General features: G+C 35.4%; 1 protein-coding gene across 2 annotated transcripts in view; it reads left to right on the forward strand.

Moving 5' to 3' along the window:
- The window catches only part of FER (FER tyrosine kinase), a 159,827-nt gene that overhangs the window by 87,839 nt on the left and 49,224 nt on the right, over nucleotides 1–22,764 (forward strand). For both annotated transcript variants that reach the window (XM_082301263.1, XM_082301262.1), the window contains exons 15-17: nucleotides 15,682–15,738; nucleotides 18,705–18,820; nucleotides 20,424–20,518. In XM_082301263.1, coding sequence (XP_082157389.1) covers nucleotides 15,682–15,738; nucleotides 18,705–18,820; nucleotides 20,424–20,518 — 268 coding nt within the window. The remainder of the gene's footprint in view (nucleotides 1–15,681; nucleotides 15,739–18,704; nucleotides 18,821–20,423; nucleotides 20,519–22,764) is intronic.

Consider the following 22,764-nt stretch of genomic DNA (forward strand, 5'->3'; position numbering starts at 1 on the left):
CTCTGTTCCTGATTTCTTTCAAACTTCTCACCTCTGCAATACATTCACTTAAAACAACTCTCCATCCTCATTTTTACAATGAATTTTTGCTATTTTGAAAGAATGGCATTCAACTTCTTAACCAGGTATCCTCTTACTTTTCTGTTTGGTTTCACATTTGGATTTCCCTACTAAGTAATTCAAAGTAGTAGCTCACTGCCATTCCTTCTATAAAGTAAAAAATTTCTTTCATATAATGGAGAAGGTCTCATGAAATTTGGAAGACTTACAACAACTCCATTTTGTCTCTGTTTTATATCACAAAAATAAGTTAGACACAGAAAAAGGTACTAATATTCCAGTATCAACGAAAATTTAAAACAGAATTTCCCTTTTTAATCAGGAAGCTACTGTAGAAAGTCTTTCAGGAAACAAAAAGGGATAAGTATTAAATTATATTAGAGTTTTAAGAGTCTCCTTGACTTCTTCCAGCAGTTTTGCAGTTAGTATTTATCTAGCTGATACTTCATTCATAAGCCAACTCCACTTATACTTTTGCATCTTAACTATGGGTAAGCCTTTTGTTCTTGATATATTTATTTTTTTAAGACTGGCTTCAAGCCTGTGTTCAACAAAATTTTAGGAAGTATGACAATTTATATTTTACCATTAGTTACCTACTCCAGGGTCCTGGTTCTTTCCTGCTAATAAGCCTAAGAAAGTAAAACATGTTATTTTTCTCAACATTACATTTAATCTGCACTTTACTATGTCATACATGAAATCCCTATTTGTGCTTGGTCTTTGCATATTAAGTGCTTTAATTAATTAATTTTGAGTTAATTACTTTTAAATTGAATGTTACAATTAACCCATCAGCCCAGGTACAAAAATCCAGTTCCATTATCAGCGTTTCCATTTGTTTAAAGTAGTTTATTAATAGAGTTGCACCCTTCCCAGTTAAAATTTTCCCAGTTAAAAATCACAAACTTGCCCCTTCTCAAACTTCAAACCACCTATACACCATAAGAGTTACCTTTCCTGTGTTTACTGTATACCTTTACAAGTGTTTTGAGGTGTGTTGGATGTATTTTAATACTTTTTGTAGGTGTTTCACTTGCATTTTGATTCCAAAGCCAAAACCCCCACCCAGTCTTAATAGCCAGCAGCTATTTTTAGCTACAGAGCCATTACTCTGCAGGCAAGTTCCATGGCAACCTGAATTTTAATGAAGGCATTGTATTCCCTTATCTCTAACTGATACCACCCCCCCATTGACAACGATGAGCCATTGGTGGACAGAGATGATCCATCAAAGGGAAAGCACCAATCACCTTGGACCGAAGGGGCGGGCTGTGGGTGGACTGGGGGCGGAGCAAAAACTATAAAAAGAACGAAGCAAAGAGGTGGGCTCTCTTCTCTCTTCCCCTCTTGCTCTCTCCAGACTAGCTGTGGGAGACATCGGTGCTGGGGCATTCAAAGCCTTACCCCTTTTAAGGGGCTTTTAGTAATTTTTTTAAAAGTAGCCCAGCACTGCAAGTTCTTTTTCCTCTACCCGAGGTCTAGTGCTGTCTCAGCCAGAAGATCTCATATCCCTGCGCTCCTGGGGCATGCCATCTACCAAGCCATAGGATCCCAAATTTTTATATTTTTCTGCTTTCTGTAGTTTTTCAATTTTTCTGTTTTCAATAAATTAATCTTTTTAAGAGTTGTCTCATTTCTCACAACTATTTTATGTAATTTTAATATTTTGAGAATGGGACATTGTAAATACACATTTTATGTTAATATTTTGCTGATTACCAAACTGATGCTTCATTGAACATAGGATATTGTTTGCATTTATTGTAGATCACATGAGAAAGCATAGGACATTATTTTTGATGTGTTAATAATTCTTTTTTATATAAATAGTTTAAGCTACAAGTAAGGGGTAGTGAAGCTCAAAATGAAATATTTTAAAATCTTTTTGCAAATTTCTCTCTCTCTTTAATACTGTGTTTGTTTTTAATATGTAATGCTTTTTCGGTTTCCTGTGAGAGCAGCCCTGTCTTAGCAAGTGTAAAACTATAGTATGGTTTATTACTACATAATCTTAGTTATTGTCTGTTAAACTGGAACACATCGTCTGTAAAACATCATCTCTTCATTCTCTTGTTTACTTTGAAGATGGGAGGTTTCATATTCCTGACATTTTTGTTTCATTTTGTGTCATTTTTTAATAGAGTTAAGTTTTAATTTATCCATACTCTTGTGTAAGTATAGCCAAATAATTTTTCTAGTACCTGTCTTGTAAAAGAAACATGTTCCCAAATGGCATTCCTGCTCATTTCACCATTACTGTACTTGACCTTGCGGCCTTGGAGGTAAAAATGCAGTACCTTTAGATAGTCTAAGTCCCTTGATGATATCTGTCTGTGGTGGGTGTTTCTAGAACTTGAATCCATACCATTACTGCTACATTCAGATGTATCATAACCACCTTGTAAAGTGGTGGAGGACAGTTTCCCAGACAGACCTTTTAGCTTTCCTACTGTCAGGGAATATAAGGTCAGGCTTTTTGTTTTTCTTCTTTTCAGGGGGAAATGAAGTGAGTCCACTCCTCTCTGGACTTGCTGACTTGAGTTAGTCTTCGTATCAACTACACTTAGTATTAACTAAAAATTAGCGGAAATATTAGTATTTCCTCTAGGATTGTGCTAGTTGATAGTTGATCTGAGCTGCACTGCAAAGCTACTTCAGCTGCTCAGGTTTCCCAAAAATTATGCAAATAATAGTCATCTATCCATAAAAACACAGGCTGCGTCTATTTTTTCATATGACTTATCTTGTCCTGGTATGCATCAGTTTTAATATTCGAGAGTATTTTCTTTAGGGTTAACAAACCTTTCTGCTTCCATTCTGTTGTGTTATGTGATGTAATGGAAAGGGTGACTGTTAGAACTCAGAAGAGTATTGAGTGACAGGAGCAATTGTATAGGTTTTTTTAAATATACGTATTACATAGATTGCATGTAGGCTTTCAAGAATTTATGAACTAGAATGTCAGTTTCTATAGCTACTAATACTTGGAGTGAACTAAAACCAGTGTATAGTATACCTAATGCTTTATGACGAGCAGTTTGAGCGAAATAAGACAATGTTGAAAAGGGTGTTAGCTACATGATCTGAATTTCTTTAGAGCAGCTGTTCTTAAAAATATTTAAATTATTATTGAGCTATGATTTTATGGTGGTTTTAGTTCTCCCATCTGATTAAAACTATTTGCTGTATTCTGAAGAAGTACTTCAGAATGAAGCAAAAGAGTGTTGTGAGCTCTCTTTTTTAATTTGTGTGGAGCTCTGGCTTTTATATGGGAAAGCTGAGACATTTTAAGTCGTTTTCAAAAGTAGCATATGCACTCTGACACCTAGTGTTGGGGGTAATTTATGCATCATGTGCTATTACCAAGATGTCTTTAATCATTTCCTTAAAGTTCATTTGACATCTGCAAAGACTGTTTTTGCTTTGTTCACATTATAGCTGCAGAGCAGTCTTTGTCATTTCATGTAATCTTTAATCTTTTTCTGCAAATTGCTGTCCCTGTAATAACCTATTTAGAAATTGAAAGTTAAATATGACAAACTTCACAGCAAAAAAAAAGTTATGCTTTTTAGTTTGTTTTTGCTTTCCTTCCTTCCTTCCTTCCGAATTCCGAATTCCTTCCTTCCTTCCGAATTCCGAATTCCTTCCGAATTCCTTCCGAATTCCTTCCGAATTCCTTCCGAATTCCTTCCTTCCTTCCGAATTCCTTCCTTCCTTCCGAATTCCTTCCTTCCGAATTCCTTCCTTCCGAATTCCTTCCTTCCGAATTCCTTCCTTCCGAATTCCGAATTCCTTCCGAATTCCTTCCTTCCGAATTCCTTCCTTCCTTCCCCCAGTCATTTATCCTCCTTTAGCATATTAGTAAAATTAGTGTTCACCTTCTGTGATGTTGCCCTTGAAAGGAACAGGCTTAATTGTGTCACAAAAGGCTTGTCCCATGTCCCATTTCATGTTGACCAAATCTGCCTGCTTAGAATTTTAATGATTCTGTAATAATAGAATTTAAATTAGAAAAACTGAGGGCATTAAAACAATATCTGCAAGTAACTTCTTTAATGGAAAAACGTCTCATATTTATTTATAATCTTCTAGAAGAAAGTGCACATTATGTTCTTCAGGTTGTTATTGATGGAGTCACTGGTACATAAAGCCCCTAAGTAACTTCAGAGCACACCCAAGGACTTTATTAGTAAAAATGCTGTTTTAACCATATTGGATGTATTTTAACCTTCTAACATCTCTGACTTCCTATTTTGGAGGTTTTTAGATTTCTTGACATACATTTTTTAATATATTTGAAAAATCTGTATTAAGTTGTGAATGTGCTTCAGTTTGACTACTAGAAAAAAGAATCATCAAAAGAAAAAGGAATACCATTTTTATTTAAATGTACCTGAATTAAAGTTTTTGCTTGGATCAGAAATACAGCTTTGAAGCAAGTCTGCCCAGGATGCGCAACTGCTCATGGGAGGGAGTTCAGTTTTCAGAGCCAGGAAAGATCTAGCCTGAAATAATGCTTTTCCTGCAAATATATGTTACAGATTCTTAGCACCAGTTGATTCACTTTGGAGATCTGCTACTATTTTGTTAGTGCTAATGTAGTCCTGGTATTTGGATGCTCTGTAGTTAGTTCAAATGCTGAGCTCATGGAAAAAAATTAACTGCCATTTTGTCAGATGAGTTAGGCCACATGTTTGTTACTTGTAACTTTCATTTAAAAAATCTTGATCTATTTTTATGTGACAAAGAAGCCTGTGATATGTTTTCATATGTTTTGTGTACATAGGAAAGTGATGGATCATAAATTATGAGATGAAAGAAAAATGTTGAAAGACAAAAAATAGGTATTTTTTAGTAGTGCTTCTAATGCTGATAAATAAGTTTGCAGATGACATGAGAATTCTCCGCAGATCTGATGCTGTCTTGCAAGGTATGCATATGTTGATGAGTTAGACATGGAAAGAAATTTTGAAGAACTATAAATTTAAGTTAGAAAGATTTTTTTTCATTAAAATCTGTTAGTAAAAATCTGACGTGACCATAATTTTTTGCTGGTGGGTTTTTTGGGGGAGTTTATTTTATTTTAGCAAAGGAAGCTGAGGTTCGCTGTTGCAGACAACATCTGTGCTCAGGGTACAGGCAGTGTGTGTCTCTCAGGCCAGCAAAGCACACGTGGAGGAATTGAAGGACAATTGCTGCTGAACGGTCTCAGTTTCAGGCAAGCCCTCTTATGGCTGCTGGGAGATACTGGATAGAAACAAGGATACTTACAAAGGAGGCTTCCAAGTTTATCACAAAGTAATGCTGTCACACAATTATTGATGCTCATCTCATGGCTGGAGAGAATTAAGATGCTGCAGAGGGAAGCAGTGGCAGTAATAGTGCTGCCTTTGGGGAACATCATCTTGTGTCTGTTTGACCTGAGGACAACTCCTGAGGAGCAGATGTCTGAAAGGCAGAAGCAGCCTGCAGCAGGGAGTGATTCAGTTACTGCAGCTCTGCCTTGGCTAGATTTGTCACTCCAGAGAGGATTCCTGTGGCACCCTGAATTACCTGTGTGATGCCCACCCATCCGGCCAAGAAGCACGTGGTGGTTGTGGTCTCTGTGTGTTGGGTTTTGGCCTAAAGCTGCAATTCTCATGGGTGTAATTAAAGTCTAATACATGCATTTTTAAATGTCGAAATATATCTTCAATTTTCTTTAAGGAAATTGAATTCACAATGAGAAGTGAGTGTTTAAAAAGTGAAAGGCGTACTTACAGAAAATGAATGTATTTATTGAATATGCATGAAATGAATCAATAGCCTGCAGGTATTGACATTTGAGAGCAGAGTTTCATATCTTAGTATTAGAGGTGCATTTCAGTTATGTTCTTATTTCTTCAGAATTTGGTGAAGTGTCACAGGATTTGCTTTTAACGTTTTCTAGCAGAGATTATTGCAATATTTCTGTCAGGTAACAAAAGGAATGCATCATCTTTAATGGTGGCCTGTACTTGTCAAGGCGTGTCATCCTGTTGAGAAAAGGGAAAAAAGAGAGTAATTTGCTCTTTGTGCTAACAGAGTACGAAACCAAATTTATGTATAATTTCAGGTATAGTGACTACTTTCAAAATTGAAAGGATTTATTTTCTCAAAAATCTCATTAAAATGTGTTGTAATAATGGAGGCACATAAGGCTACCTGAACGAAGAGTAACAAGGGTTGTTCTAATATTCAGTGATCAAAGTTTTCTATAGGTCTGTTTTCTAGAGGCAATGGCATTAAACATCTGCTCAGTTGACTGTTTCTGGTTCAGTCTTGTCTTTTTGGTATTTCTTTCCATGATCAGGTTTAGATTAAAATTGAAATATAACACTCCTAAAGGGTGTAAGCATTATGCTCAAACCTAGAAAAAAAAGTATTTTATCAAGTATATGAATTTCATTTTAACAAACACAATGTTATTTTTGACTGATCTCATAAACAAAAATCTCTGTCCTAGAAATTTTAAATGGCAACATGTGCATTCCTACTTTCTGTACTGCTTTCATATAAAAAAATTATAGAATGCCATATTGCTGTGTGGAGTGCAAATTGAACAAAATGAGTTATCTCAAACACAACTGAAACAGTAGGAAGTAGAAAAAACTAAAATTTGTGAAGCAAGAGATGGAAGCAAACCATTCATTCTTATAAAAAAATAAAAAGTTATTTTGTTAGGAAGGGGTAAAAATTATTAACTGAAAGATTTTAGTGGAGGTTTTTTGATAACTAGGACAAGAAACTACTTCAATTAAAGCATCCTTCATCAAAGATTATTTAGATTTCCTAGATTTTGTTGCTGACATTTTGTATATACATGTGAAAATCATAGGTTTTATTGTGTTCTGTAATTTTCTGGGTGTAAGTTGTGCCTTATGGAGCGCTTTTAAAAACTGGGGCCTTGCACTTTGGCTTTTCATTGTCTTTCTGAGAAGCTTCATAACCAGATGTTGATATAGCACAATAAAAAAATTGTATTAGAATTGCGTATGATTGCAGCAGCTTTTCTGCTGAACTAACATCCTGGGGTTTTTTATGGATTCTGACATCTTCCCCATATTTGGAATTCAAACATTCCCTAATAATTATTTTATATAAGATTGTGAGTTGTAAACTTCTTGTAGTCCTCTAATTATATTCTTTTTCCTGTTTTTAATAGTGCACTCAGAATGACTTTAATGCAAATAATGTTTTGAGTTTTCAGTATTTTCATAGCATGTGGCTGACAAGCACATAACCTTCCTTGACCGTGGGCTCTCACAGGTCAAAAAACACAGTGTAGATTAGGAATAGGAATGAATGTCTGTGCTCTTAAATTCCTTTGTAGAGTTACAGTTATGCACAGTGGGGTACTGTGAAGTAGCTTGTGGTTGGTTAAGTATTTTAGCCTCCACCAATTTAAGTGGAACAAAATGTTAAGAAGGAGTGAAATGACATTTCAGCTGTGGAGGAGCAAAGGACACACACTAAAGGAGCTACAGGTACGTTTTTTTAAAATCAGGTCTGTGCATCTGATCTATGTAACAGTGTCTGAATTCTCAAGATCTGTTTATTTAAATGTTGATTAAGGAGGAATTCAGGGTGAGATTAGGTAGGGCTTCAGGATTCCTTATTTGCAAGGTAAATACTGTATGTAGCCTACTGTTGAGGCTAGTCCATGGATTTCATCATCAGTTCATAATGAAGTAAATGCTATTACCAGTTCTGCCCTTTTTGTCACTTTTATTTCTTCCTAATAGTTGCCAATGAGGTACATAGTGTATCCTCTGTGATTACTAAAATAAAGATCACCCCCAGAGGGCGGTGATCAGTGGTACAAAGTCTAATAGGAGGCCAGTAACTACAGCTGTACCCCCAGGGTCAGTACTGTGTCCAGTCCTTCCTTCATCCACTTCTTCATTAACAAGCTGGATGATGGGACATGAGCAGTTTTACTGAGGAGACCAATCTTTGAGGTGGGACTGATACACAGAGGGTTTTGCTGCCATCCAGAGGGACCACTTCCCCCGCGGCTGGACTGAGGAGAGAATCAGAAGGGCAAAAACTGCAAAAGTCATGATTGAGATACAGACAGTTGAATAGGTCAAAACAAAAGCTGTGCACACAAACAAAGCAAAACAAGGAATGGATTCACTGCTTCCCATAGTTGGGCAGGTGTTCATCCATTTCCAGGAAAGCACATGTAACAGTGACTTGGAAAGAAAAATGCCTTCACTCCAAACATATTCCCCTCCTTCTTTTTTCCCAGCTTTGTATAAGCATGATGCCATATGGTATGGGATATTCCTTTGGTCAGTTTGGGGTCAGTTGTCCTGCCTGTGTCCCCTCCCAACTCCTTGTACAGCTCCTAGAATAGGTGGTGAATTCTTCAATACATTCATGTCCACTGTTTAATTTTTAGAGAAGAATTGTGCACGCTTGCATGCCATAAAGATTTCTTCATGTGTTGATCATCTTTGTCAAGAGACTAATTTAACATGTGAAACCAAAATATAGCCCCATACTAGCTACTGTGAACAAAATTACCCCAGCCAGAACCAGCACAGCAACAAAGAGTCAATTGCTGTAGACCATGAAGGAAAATTTTGTCAAGCTAAAGTCAGTAATACAGGAGAAAAAAAATTGCTGAAGAAAGCATTCAGAAGATTACACAAGTAATAATAGAATCTGCTAATATCTTGCAGAGCCGTTTGGTATGTGTACTGCTTCCCTTTGTGTGTCCTTCATTGCCTTTTTTCTCTGCCACTAAGAGATTTTCCAGTGATTTTGCTATTCTGAATAATGAGTTAGTGGTATGTGAGAAACTAGCAGTATCTTGTTGAAGAACTGTATGCATCTGATGTAAAAAAGACCCAGTGCAGCATACTTCTTTTAAACTGTTGGCATCAGTGTAATGTTGTATGACTTCTGATTCAAAGCCACAAACATCTGCCTGGAATGCAGGCAGACCTCGCTGGTACCCTGAAATCTCATAAGTTAAGGCTGCAGTTTCCTTTCTGTGTGGCTTTGTCTGTTTCTTGCTCTTCCACAGTCATAAATTAGCTAAGACAGCAGATTATTTGAAATTTTGACAGGATATTTCTGTTCCATTTCAGTGGTTTTAACATGTTATCTGAAGATTATGAAAGGCGCTGCAAAATGAGCAGGTGTGGCTAGAAAAGCATAGGATGAAGGATCTTGGGGTTTTGCTTTGAACAAAATGGTAATTCGGTGGAAGCTCTAATGTGGAACTGCAGCACTTTGAAAGGTATTGCCTGCTGACCACTGTAAATTAGGCATTATTTTTGAAGGATGAATGAAGTGTTTCTCTTCCTGGGGTAAAGAAGTCATCTAACTGGAAGCAACTGGATGTTCTTGAAGTTAAGTCAGGATGGAACTAAGTATGTGGCTAAGTATCTTACATAGCTCAAGGAGACTCTCTTGGACATTTTTACACCACCTGTAGTTCCCCCACCACCATCTGACATACCTTTTCATGTGTGGGTGGAAGTAAAAATGTGTTTGCACTTACATGAAAATATTTTAGCCTCTTTTAATAATTCAAGTGTTTGGGGGAGTGTTGTGCACGAATAGTATGACTTTGCTTTTTCATTTCTTTCCATTTAAATGACGTGGAATGTTTAAATGAAAAGCCACATTATCATACGGTTTTGTTTGCCTTTGAGTGTACAGATGACTGTCACTGTTTTGTAGGGCATATCTGATCCAGGGCTGATAATTTGTCTGTTTGAATATATTTGGTTAGTGAGTGATTCAGGGTACTTTGTTTTGGTAGCTGAATTTACTGTATTCAGTAGGGGGGAATAGTATGTGTTTTAATGTGCTTGAATTATAATGGTTTTGACACGAACTTGACTTTCCTTTTTCTGTGCTTAAGGATTTCACATTCTATGTCCTTTTTCTTTCTTAGCTATTTATTTGACTTCTCTATTTTTCTTTGTTTCTTGCGTTTTTCCTGAAATATCCTCCGTGTCATTTTAGCCCTTTCATGAATACAAAAATAGAAGCTTAGGGAAGTACTGCACATCCTTAAAAAAAACCCTGAAGAAAACAGGTATTGTATGTTGAATTGCACAGTCATTTTTGTCTACTGATCTTCAAGAAATAATGGTCAGAGAATAGCTGCTCAGTGTCCAAGGTCACTTCCGCAGTTTATGCGTTGCGTAGTAGCTTTTCCAAATCTCGTTTCTACCCTCTTGTTCCTTGGTCATTTAGAATCTGGTTTAGCAGAAAGGTTGAACTTCCCAAAGTTTTTTTGTGTAACAGTAAGAAGTCGGGTAAAATAGTACTTTTTCCAAGGAGCTAAACCCGTCTATGCTGTTATTCTGTTTTACAGCTCACATTGAGTTTCATCAGTGTGGCTTAATACAGTGCTGTTAATAATGCAAAGCAGCTTCCATAACAGTTTTTACAGCTCATGAATCTTTATTCTGAAACAGTTTTGAAGAAGTTGCCAGTGAGGTTTTTCAAAACCCCTCTTGTAAAACTCACTTGTTCTTATGAAAAATCTTTTCCACCGGCTGCCTTTATTTCTGTACTTAATCTGAAGGACTTGAAACACATAGTTTATGATTCATGAAATTGATATGAACATTAGATCTACTGGCATAGGTGGTATGAAAACAAGTACTTCTGTGAAAAGACAATTTTTCATTCCCACATTGATATGCCCTATCCACATGTACACAGCTGTTACTTTTTTTTTCGTCTGGTTCATCAAGTTCTGATAAGTGAGATTTGAATACCCATCTGATGAAAATTGTCTGCAATTCTGATTTTCTTAGCCATAAAAAGAATTTTACTCCAATTATCCTTAGTACTGAAAATGAAAGATTAACTTTCCATTTTTGTTGTTGTGGAGAAATAGCTCTTAGCTGCAGTAATTCATACTACTGATATTTTCTATTTAACTTGGAAGAAGGAGAGCAATTAATACTTTCCAAACTATTTTTTGATGCATTTTTTCTGATTAAAACATTAAGAAAGAGGCATCACTTCTGTTTATGCACTTGACTCCTGAGATGTCTACAATATCACTCTATTTTTGAGGTTTTTTAGAAGAATGTTAAGGATTCATATACTGGGATGAGGGAAAGGGGAGGGATATTTAGGTTTTTCATAAATTCCACATGCTGTGCTCAGATAGATTCTGAGATTGGAAGGTCACATGTTTTCAGTTCTCTTAAAGCAGTAAGTTTTGGTTTTGGTTGATTCCTTCTGGAGCTCCCTAAATCAACTAAAGTTTCCAACCTCTACAGTTTTTAGCCTTTTTCACTTTGGTTACATCTACAATTAAGATTTTAAAAAGTGACAGCATTTGCTGTAGATACTGCCTTCCGAACTAGAAAAAGTAAACAATGTGTCAGAGAACGTGCGATAAGTAAATAAATTACAGTAAATAACATAAAGGTCTTTTTTATTCATACTGTGTTGGAACCTGATCTGGATTTCCTCACCCTTCCTCTTTGAAATATCTTGCTTTGGAGTTTGAGTAAGAATCTTTTTTTTGTTTGGTGGTTCTCTGAATACAAGCACAGGTGGCATTTTTTTTCTCCCTTTCCTCTCTCCTATTAGAAATGGTGAGATTTTTAGAACCAAATGTTTAAGCTGAAGCTTATAAATTCATATCTAATTCTTGAAACATCTCTTTTTGAAAGTTTACTATCTAATTGCTTTAATGCTGGTTTTTAATTTGAAAAAGTACAATTTTAGAATTCTTAATGATTGAAATTGTTACTGAGAATTACAGAAAAATAATGCTAAGGGAATTTGAACACTAAGTATTACTTCATGCTTATATATTCTATTTTACTGAAAGCTGTTGTAGTTTACTGCAGCTAATTTGTGAGCCTTTTTCCTGGCATAGTAATTTGTGATCTCTTTGATGTTGTTTCTCCTAATGAAGGGAGATGGGCAGGAGGAAAACTGCTCTTACATATTTTGAGGATGTTTAGGGTAATAGTGATGACATTTCAGTCTCATGGCTCAGAAAAGGAAAAGTGGGATTGCATTTTCTACAGCAACCATCTGTTTTCAAACTGTTGTCAGTGGCTTGCGCGTAACTCTACTGTACCTTCACTGAAGAAAGGATTGATGAACAATTGATTCTTTGCTGGTTGTCCAAGGTTTGAACCCTATCATGGTGTAGGGAGCCATGAAACGTAGTAACATTAAAGAAGGAATGCTGCATATCCAGGAAAAAAATACTGCATATCCAGAATACTTTATTTTATGAATAAAAGGAGATGTTTCTGATTGTTTTTAAGTATTCCTTTTCACAACTGGAAGTTTCATTTCTTTAATTACTGTTCTGTTTGAGGTTTGTTTTTTTCAGTTACAATTAACTTCTGAAATAACTCTTATCTTTGAAAATGCTTATATTTGTTGAAATCAAACAAGTGTACTGGGTAGTTGCAGAGAGTCTGGAAGGGTAGTCACTAGCAAGCTGCTGCATATAAAAACCTTCAGTGGGATGAGTGTTATTGAGTACCTGGCTGTTGGGGTAGGGTAGCAATGTCAAGGCTGACCAAGTTCTCTGCTTTGTGAACTGACTAGTTGACAGCTTGTTTCTTAGTGTTTGGCCAACAGATGTGTCAGTACCTCCAAAGGTAAGATACACTGATAGGGTTCCAAACGTCTTATTAGCAAACCTGTGCTTGAAGTGTGGCATTCATGTAATTTCTCCTCCTGGGACAGAAATAAAGTAGAATCTGGTAAAGCTTGTGGATTTCCCAAGTAATTCCATTTGGAAATAAGGTATATAATTAAGATTACAAATGAGTACGCTCAAGTGCTGATTTGTGTGACTGATTTTGTCTGAAGTGCTTTTATATTCTGAGGTCCAAAATTAACAAGAGAAAAATCTGAACAAGCAGAAGGTAAAGAGAGGTTTATAGTGGTGTCACAAGAAGAGGGCTGCATCATAAACAGCTTCCTTCTGGGTGAAATTGTAATGGGCATTAATAGTCTCAGGAGTTCTGTTCACTGTCATTCAGATTAGTTTGATTAGGTACAAAAATGTGCTGGATTTGCTCCATTTGGTTTAGAAGCAACTCGATTGAAATTAAAATTTCTGTGACTTGGACGGATGTGCATTAAAGCATCTGTTGATCTATATCTATATTCAAGAATATTTTTTACGTCCCATTTTTCTGTCACATTTCTTTTGTGACTTTCAATATCTTTTGCACACATGATTAATCTGTAGAGTAATGGCATTTGACAGCTGGAAAAATACGTTCTATTCACAGTCAGAATTAAGCACTTAGAGAAGATAATGAACTTCATGATCAGACAGAGACATGACTTTATTTCATAACCTTTTTTTATGATGTGCTTGTATTTACCCATTGATTTGTGTGCCTTATTGGTGTCTTTAATTATTGACAGCTATTCAAATTCTTGAATGCGGTCATACTAAACTCAGGGCAATTCAAGTAGATTTAGTGAGACAACAAACCTGCAGTGGAATGTCTTACTGTTCACCTTACTGTGCTGTTCGTGTTACAGTTTATTAATTAAAGACAATTATCTGAACCAGTGACAATTTGTTTTGACAATTTGTACTATTTAAATCAGTATCTAACACATTGCGTATTAGAAAGTTGGGTTTGTTTCTTTGTTAATCCCATAATTGTACACTGGCATGATGTACATTACTCTCTTCTGTTAGATTTTTTTTTACTGTCTGCTGAAGAAACTGCTTTTGTGCAGTTTATAGGAGTTACATCAAACAAAGCCTGTCAAACTTTGAATAATTCTTTGATTGTGAAAAATCTGTCAGAACCACGATAAAGTAATGAATGAGTTACAGTGGTATACGAAATGACTGAAGGATTTCATAAAAAGTACAGGCAGTGATTAATGTACAGATACAATGATAATAAATCCTTCAACAGATCATGTGATTCCAGTTTATGGTGCTGTTTTCTATGATTAGTTCTCTGAAGAATTATCAGATTTTTTTCCCTTCATAAGCAAGCTTTTGAAATGTCGTATTATCAATTTATTCAAAAAGTTGTTCACTGAAGTACAGAATCCTTGGAGTTAAGCAGTAAAAAAATCCATTAAATTTTAATTCTATAACTTTTTGACTTTGTCACACTTATTTCAATGTTAAAAACGATTATGTTAATACCTCCAAGTAGTAATTTTTTGGGTTTTTTTTCTTTAAAGCTTTCTTTGCAAATAGTTTTCTTAAACTGGAGTATTATTATTAAAGGAAAGTGTGCAGTTTGATGGCACTTCCTGTCTATTTGTAGTATAACAGCTTCTCAATGAGATAACTCATTCAACAAAAAGTATCAAAAGAGGAGATGCAGGAAATGTGTTTCTTATGATGTTGGATCAGTGAGGCAGTAGTTTTAAGCAATAATCTTGTCTATAGGGGGAAAAATAAATTATTGGATATTGAGAATTTCCTCTTGGGTCTCACAGTTCCCACCCAGTGAAGAGAAATGGTAAAGGTTGGTTTCCATCATGCGGCATGATGGTGCAGTACAGGAATTCTTGGGATGGATCTGACAGGTGTTGTGTGCTGGGAGTTCGAGTTAATGGAAGCATTCAGAGAGTCTCTAGGATGTGCCCTGTTCACACTTGTGACATTGTACTTATGAACAAAGGCATAGAAATCAGAATAGCCATGATCCCCACCCATTTTTTCATTTGCTGAATTCATGTTTGACAAACAATCTCCAGAGAGGGTGCACTCTACCACCTCCCTAGGCAGCTTACTCCAATTCCTAACCACTCGGTCAGTGAAGAATTTTATTCTAATTTCTAATCTGAACCTCCCTGGCACTATTTAAGGCCATTTTCTTTTGTCCTTTCATTTGGGATGTGGCAGAAGAGACCAACCCCTGCTTGGCTTCTATCTCCTTTTCTCCAGGCTGAGCACCCCCAGCTCCCTCAGCTGCTCCTCATCAGACTTGTGCTCCAGACCCTTCCCCAGCTCCACTGCCCTTCTCTGGACATGCTCCAGCCCCTCAATGCTCTTCCTGAACTGAAGGGCCCAGAACTGAACACCAGTGTCCAGCACAGGGGGATGGTCACTGCCTAGACAGAGTGCTTTATCTGACGTGTTATATTTTCAAGCAGTTGCCTGTAATATTTCCAGCTACAAGAGAAGATGTAAGAGATGCAAATATGAGTCTTGTTGAGAAGTCGAAAGATCATGTGCACTGAGGAGAAAAATGTGGGAGTTTTTTTGATTTAGTAATAACTTACTTCGTGTACTAAAATGAAGTTTTCTTATCTCATTTTCACTTGACGAATTGTTAAAATCAAGGTGCTAAATCATTTCCAGAGCTTTTATGAAACTTTGCATAGTGCTCATCTACCTACATACCATCATGTTGTAGGCTTAATTTCTAATAAAAATTTGCTATATGGTATCATTCACTCTTTTATTGTATAGCTAGCTTTCTAAACTCTTGAATTATAGATGCTTAGCTTTAAAACTTCTTGGTATGCTTGTGATTGAGTGTTCTAAATGTAATACTTCTTCAGCTCCATTTCATTCTACTGAAATGCATCTTAGAGAAACTGTATCTTGCATATTTGCGCAGACTGAAAATTCTGCTTTCCTTTTCATAGGATAAGAAATGGGTTCTCAATCATGAAGATGTCACACTGGGGGAATTACTGGGCAAAGTAAGTAATAAAGTGAGCTAAATAACATTTGAGTAAGTATGTTGTAATCATTAAGCCATTTCTGTGTACCTTTTCTTTTAAATTACTGTATGCAATTTTTATATCAATTTTTTTTGTGTTAATACACAAGACCGCCTTATGCTTTAAACAGATGTAAATCACACTTACTAGTAAACACTGTAAACACTGTGGTTGTGCTGAAATTATTTAACTAGCATACATATTTTTCTTTTTTGGAAGTGTTTTGAGCTAACTAGGTTTCTATAAAGCCTGATGTGGCTGTTTCGCTTTCTGTAGTCAGAACAATTTTGCAAAATATAAATCAAACATGTAAAGAAACAGGTGTATGTTTATTTGTGTATAAAATTTGATATAATAACATGACTAAATCAATATTTCTTGAAACAAGTGGTAATTGCTCGTGCATGATTATTTTCATTCATTCACTGATGAACGTTAGCTAATTTCACAATCTTATTTGTATTAAATTAATTCTTGTGTACCTTATAAACTTGTACTTCACAAATTCTGCTGAGGAACTACAAGTCTTTAAAATCAGACAAATTCCTCACATTTTTGGCACCTTTGCAACTGCAAAGATGTGGGTGCTGCTCTGGACACAGTGTTTGAAAAGGTTTTCCAAAAACTGAAAAATAAGATTAAGTGGGGAGGAGACAAATCGAAGCAGTAATTGCCTTCTTACTATGATACACACTAAAAAAATCAATAAGAAATTCAAGAAATGAGGGAATGAAATACTGTCATAAACTTCTGTTACACAGGATAAAATCTCTTTGGCAGTGTAAGATGACAAAAAGTATGACCAGACTGAGCTGTGTCTGCATAAAATGCAGGTACTGCAGGATCTTCACATTCTTAAGCAGGATAGTATCAAGGGAGAAAAATAAAGATGTTCCAGGCATAAAAAAAGCTTTGACTTGCTAAAAAATAAATATGAATTAGTTTTGATGTGTAAAGACAGTTAAAGCAATTTGAAAATCATTTTAGTTAATTCAATTTACATGTATATTGCATGGTTTTGGTACAAAGCATTTTTAACAATCAATAAAGACAACTCAGAATTTTAAAGTGATTATAGAAGGATGTTCTTTAAAAAATACAGAACAGTCTAAAAACTTTCTTGGAACACAGTATGAATCTTTTATGCATTCATCTCTAAAAAGATGTAATCATACTAAAAAAGATAAGAATGACACAAAAATTGGCATCTGTATGAAAAAATATGAAATGAACTATAGCCATTCACCACAGAAGTGAGAATTCTGAGAGTGCAAAACCGTGAGTGGCCTGGAAAAGATAAGGAAGAAATAATGAAATTTTAATGTGTAAAAGATGTAAACTTAGAAAAGATGAAGATTTTCCTTCACCTCAGGAGTGAATGGTCAGTTTATTTACTCAGTATCAATTCTATAATACCCCACAAAATGAAAGTTGCATAATAGGAATCTCTTATACTAAAAATCATGTATTTAATAATACTTCAATGTTTTTAAATAAAGAAGTAAAGCATTTTCAATACTTAAATAAAGCTTAGGGTGGGTTCAGATTTCATTGTTAAATACTTCTGACCAGAAGGGTAGAGGAAAAATGAGCTGGGAGCAGCTCAGCTGCTAACCTTGGGAACCTGATGCCATTTCAGATATGAGAGGTAGTGTGGTAGCCTCTGGAAGAGCTTTAGAAGGTCCTAAGCCTCACTTGCCAGCTACATCTTCCTTATCCCAGGGTACAGAAAAAAATTCTGAAACGTGTTTAGACCTGCATTTCTTCCCTTGTTACTGGAAGCACGTTACTGTTTTCCATCTATGAGTTTCTTTTTTCCCTTTTCTGTCATCTTTCTTTGCCAACACTAAATTCAGCTTCATGATGTAACGAAATCTTCATCACTCAAGAAAGGAAGGAAAACATCTCCAGCAGCCTTTTTTGAAGTCAGATGCAGCCCCGGATACCAGGACACAGAAGTGTAATACATGTGGAAATTAGTCAGGCATGGTTTCAAAATCGAGTTGTGCTTATTCTTTGGGAAATACAAAGCTTAACTAGAAGTATGAGATCTACAGTTTTCTTCTTGTTTTCTTCTCTTGAGGATTTTTTCGTTGATACCAGTGTTTTGTTTTATACCTCACAGTTTTCTTCTTCCTTTAGTTTGTGTCCTAATTAATTTTCCTTTTTTTTTTTTTATTAAATAAAAAATGCATCTGACGGAGATGATATTTATTACTTCAGCTTTCTTCTGTGAAAGCTAAAAACAAAATTAACTTGCCTTGGGGGCATGTTGTTCGCTACCTAAAAGGTCTGAGTATAAAAGGAACTGCTTTCTAAAGTCTTGTCCAAATGGGAAGCCTTACAGATTTGCCTTTATAGACCAGTGCTGAGCTTGGGTTTTAAAGAAATTCTGATCACCAGACACAACAATAAATTTTGCAGTAGGTTTTATTTATGATAAAAATTCATATTCAGTGTTTTCATTCTTCATATTTTGGGGTTTTTTTCCTTGCGTATGAGAATGTTTATGTTATATTGATGTGTTTTGTCCTAGTTATTGAGGTTAGTTTTTGGTCTCTTCCAGGGTGCAAGTTAAAAACTATTCACAAAATAGTGTGAAAATGAAAGAGTGCAGGAGTAAGAATAAGAACAACAGTCAGTGTCAGTTGATTCTGAAAGTTACTAAGAGATTTTATGAGAAAATTCTAACTACTTAATTAATGGTGGTTTTTTCCTCTTTCCAGCAAGGTCAAACCAGAACTCATACACTGTGTTGATGTAACAGATGTACTATGTCAGAGTGAACTGCTTTTGTTAGGGCAGATACTGGAAGAAAATCTCATTTGGCTTCATAAACACATTCCAAAGTTCTGTACCAGTTTCAATAGCTGTCTATGTTATTTTTTTCTGGAAATTCATTAAGATTTTATTTACATCAATGATCTTTTTTCCCCTGATTTCAGGGTAATTTTGGTGAGGTATATAAAGGAACATTAAAGGATAAAACTCCAGTTGCTGTAAAAACTTGTAAAGAAGATCTTCCTCAGGAACTGAAAATAAAATTTCTGTCAGAAGCGAGGTAGGTTCTGTAAAATTACTTGAAAAAAATACTTGTGGCATTTTTTCAGTTTTTATCACTAGATGCATTTACAAAACCTGACCTTCAGAAAAACTCAAAGAAGCAGTAGTCAAACTTTTCCTTCCTTTCTCTCCCTCAGTACATTCCACCACTGTTGCCTTGGTAACTAAACATTGGCATTTTTTAACGTGTGAGTGCTGTATCGTCTGCACTTGCTGAAACCATCTCTGACAAAGCAAGCCATGCCTGTAAAATGAAATTTTATTGTCTTAAGTGCTTTCATTTAGAACTTTTAAGATGTGCCATGAGGATTGGGATAAGAAGACTGGAAGATGTTAATTTAAGTGTGATTATATCAGGCCTAACTCCTGCCTTACATGCTTGGCTAGTAGAGGTGATAAGTGCATCCAGATTACTTTCTTTGGTGGGGTATAGACCCCATTTAGTAATTTTCTCTTTTTAAGAAGAGTTTGCTCCAGGTATTTTATGCTGTGTCAATCAGCATGAGATTATTTTCTTATTTTTCAAATTACAGTCATGGCACAGTATACAAAGTACTCTGAGTGTCAGCTGATGTGGATAGGTAGGTTCTGAGACTCCAGAGAAAGGGTTGTCTTGACATATATGTCATGATTTTTAAACTACCTTGCTCCTTGCTATGAGGCTTCATGTGTTTTAACTTCCACTCCCAAACTATATCATGATCAATATTGAAAAGTAAAAGATACTACCTGCATTTATAGAATGGAAATCAGCCACCCTATCCATTGAATCATTTTAAAAAGCTTGTAACTTGGCAACGGCAGAGATGTGTTATTTGTTGAGCAGCTTGACACTAATGGAAAAAAATGGTCTGATAAAATGGAATGTGTTATTTTTCACTAAATGTGTATGTACCAGGTAGATTAGTATTTTACTCTTGATCCCAGAAAAAAAGGGAAAAAGAGGAGGTGCTTTGAGTCAGCAAATATCAGAAGGAACATTTAAGTTGCAAGGTCTCTGTAGAATTTTTTTTTTTGCTCTTCATTTCACTTACAAATCATAGCATGCTGTTTTAGGCTGGAAATGTTCTTATTAAAGCATTGTGTCAAAAGATGTAAATGTTTTCATTTAATTCACAAAATTGCTGTCCTTATAGTCTTCTAAAACTTATTGTATTAATTAATCTCTCAAAGTAAAATTGGAACAAGTGTGCTTTTGAACAGTGCAGCAGGGAAGTATAGAGGCACGCTGTGCATACTGTTTTGATGTAGCTCTGCTTCTCGTCCACCACTGTAATGCTGTTTAAATACAAGGGTACTTAAGAAACTGCAAACCTGTGAGGCCATTTTTCAGTTATATAGATAAATGTCACATAGGCAAATGGTAAAATTACAATAAGAATAATTTCTGATTTATTAGTGAATCAGTATGCCTTTCATTTCAAACAGTGTGTTGATTGATCTGTTACATTGATTTTGATAACAGTAATGATATTTTTTTCTTTGTTAACAATAATGACATCTTCCATTAATGTTAAGGGTTTAAGATATTTTCCTGTAATACTTAATCAGTTTGTACAATAAATTTTGTTAATATAATAAACCTATTGTGTGTTTTGCAGAATACTCAAACAATATGATCATCCTAATATTGTAAAACTTATAGGAGTTTGCACTCAACGACAGCCTATTTATATCGTTATGGAACTCGTTCCAGGTAATTGTTTTTTTCCTTTTTTTGCAGCCAATTCCACAGGTTTCATTGTTTCCATAATGTGAAATGTATTGTATTTGTCTTATTCTGCGTTCTTATGACTGACCTCAAAAGTCACCTTTGCTGCAAATCTTTGGAAATACTGGGTTCTACAAATCTGTTGAGAATTTTACTGTAGCCTTTGAAGACAACAGAAGCTTCATTCTTCTCCTGATGAGATATTAAATGGTATTTCCTTTAACAATAGAGCTAGGTAGTTAATGTTAAGAAGTATTTAACGAAACTTCATGTCCAGGTAATGTTTCAATTTTAATAACTCATGTTTGGGTCACCTTTAGTAATATACATTTTTTTCTTTACCAGAATGTATTGTTTGGTTTTCAGGTTGCTCTAGATTTATTTTGGAATCTAGTTGATTTTATTCTGCAATGGCTGGAGTGAATTTCAGATTGTTGGGATTATAACAGCTTTTGGGCAATTTTACCTCTTTGTTGATTTTCTGAGCAGCTGGAAAATGTGTTGGTTTGGTAATCTCTAGTACTGCTTAATATGCAACATTGTATTTTTTTTTTTATATATCAGTGGATTTGTCTTCAAAATTATACAGCAAGCTGCTTTAAGAACCGTTTTTTTCAGGAAGACTTAGATTGCTTATAATTCTTGAATACTGGATGTAGTATGAGAGCACTGATGAAATATTTGACCTTGTGGAGTTTTCTGCCTTTATTAAATTAGATTATATTAGATTATTATATTTGTATGCACAATTAACTTTATTAAAATGGACACTGAAAGCAGTGTCCTCAGTTTTAAGGGGTACTTTAGTAAACAGCTTCTCCAGACATCTCTGAACTAAATCCTGATCTTTTAACACCTTTATCATTCTGGTTCAAGTTTTTCAGAGCCTTGTACAAGTTGTTGAAACGTGCTAATGCTGTTGAGGAGGAATCAGTGAGAATTTTCCTCTGATTCTCATGCCTCTTTTGGAGTTCAAGTCTATCAAAACATTCATGTGTTTGAATTTGCTTCAGAAAGAAGCTTTTTGCAAAGAGAATTGTTGCCCTGTTTTGATGGTCTGTAAACCCTGGGCTGGCTGCTCTGCCTGCATGCCCTCATAAACAAGATGCTACCTTCAAGCCATCACACTTTGCCACATGCTCTTACATGGTGGCACACCAAGAGACTGACCAAATCAGCAGAAAACATAAGGATGCCAGCTCTGAAGAAGTTGACAGAAAAAAAAATCAAATCACTTAGATTTAGTAGAGAAGCAGTGATTCTGATGTCACTGTTTTTCTCTTTTTCTAATGACAGGTTTGGATGGGATTACAAAAAATGATAGTTAATCCTTCTCTGACTTGGTATTGGTGTCATTTGAGGAACAGGATAGTGGTAAACTTGTCTCCACTTGGCACTAAACTTTCACAGTATCTTCATTGTTTTGTCTTAAATGTGTTTATGGTTGAAGGTGTTTAAGCAGTTTAACTCTGACTTTCTGTTTAATAACTGAAAATGGCAAGTTTTACGTAGAATTATATTCTGTGAATGTATGGCTGAGAACACATGTGATTTATAAATGTCTGACAGTTTTTTCCCTGAGGATAAAATTAGAAACATCTTCATAAAACAAAGGATTTCTCCTGTGTTTTCTGACTTCTGTCTAATGCTTGCAAATTTTCTGCCATTTTTGTATTCCGGATACATGTAGGCTGTACACCTACTGTGTCTTTTGAGACTCCTGTGGTGTGGTTCCATAGCAGCTAATTCTGCTTTGCATTCCAGATTCTGATTTCAATTCAGAGTCTTAATTTATTCAGGTATTAGAAATATATATTGAAACTTATCACCTTATACAGAGAGGTACTACTAATCGGTTAGTGATTCTGTCATAATAAACTGGCTCTGCAGAGATATCTTTGTTGCAAGTGTAAATAGGGTTAAAAACTATGCATATGGATAAAGGCATCAGTGAAAAATAGTAAAGAAAGGTTGCAGATGGATATTTAAGCATGTGCCCATCTTTTATTACATGCAAAAATAGCCCAGATGTTGCCAACAAATGACAGAGAAACAAAGTTGTCAAAGATTATTATTCTTTGCAGTAGACCCTTTTCTTGGTGGGTGGTATGGGGGCTGTTAATATAAGTGACATGCGTCCTATAAAGAAATGCCAAGATGGGTGATGTAGGAAGGATTAGCTGAAATAATAACTAATGTAACATGTCATGGATACATAGAATCATAGAATG

The sequence above is a fragment of the Coloeus monedula genome (genome assembly GCF_965178545.1).
Source record: "Coloeus monedula genome assembly, chromosome: Z".
Lineage (NCBI taxonomy): Eukaryota > Metazoa > Chordata > Aves > Passeriformes > Corvidae > Coloeus > Coloeus monedula.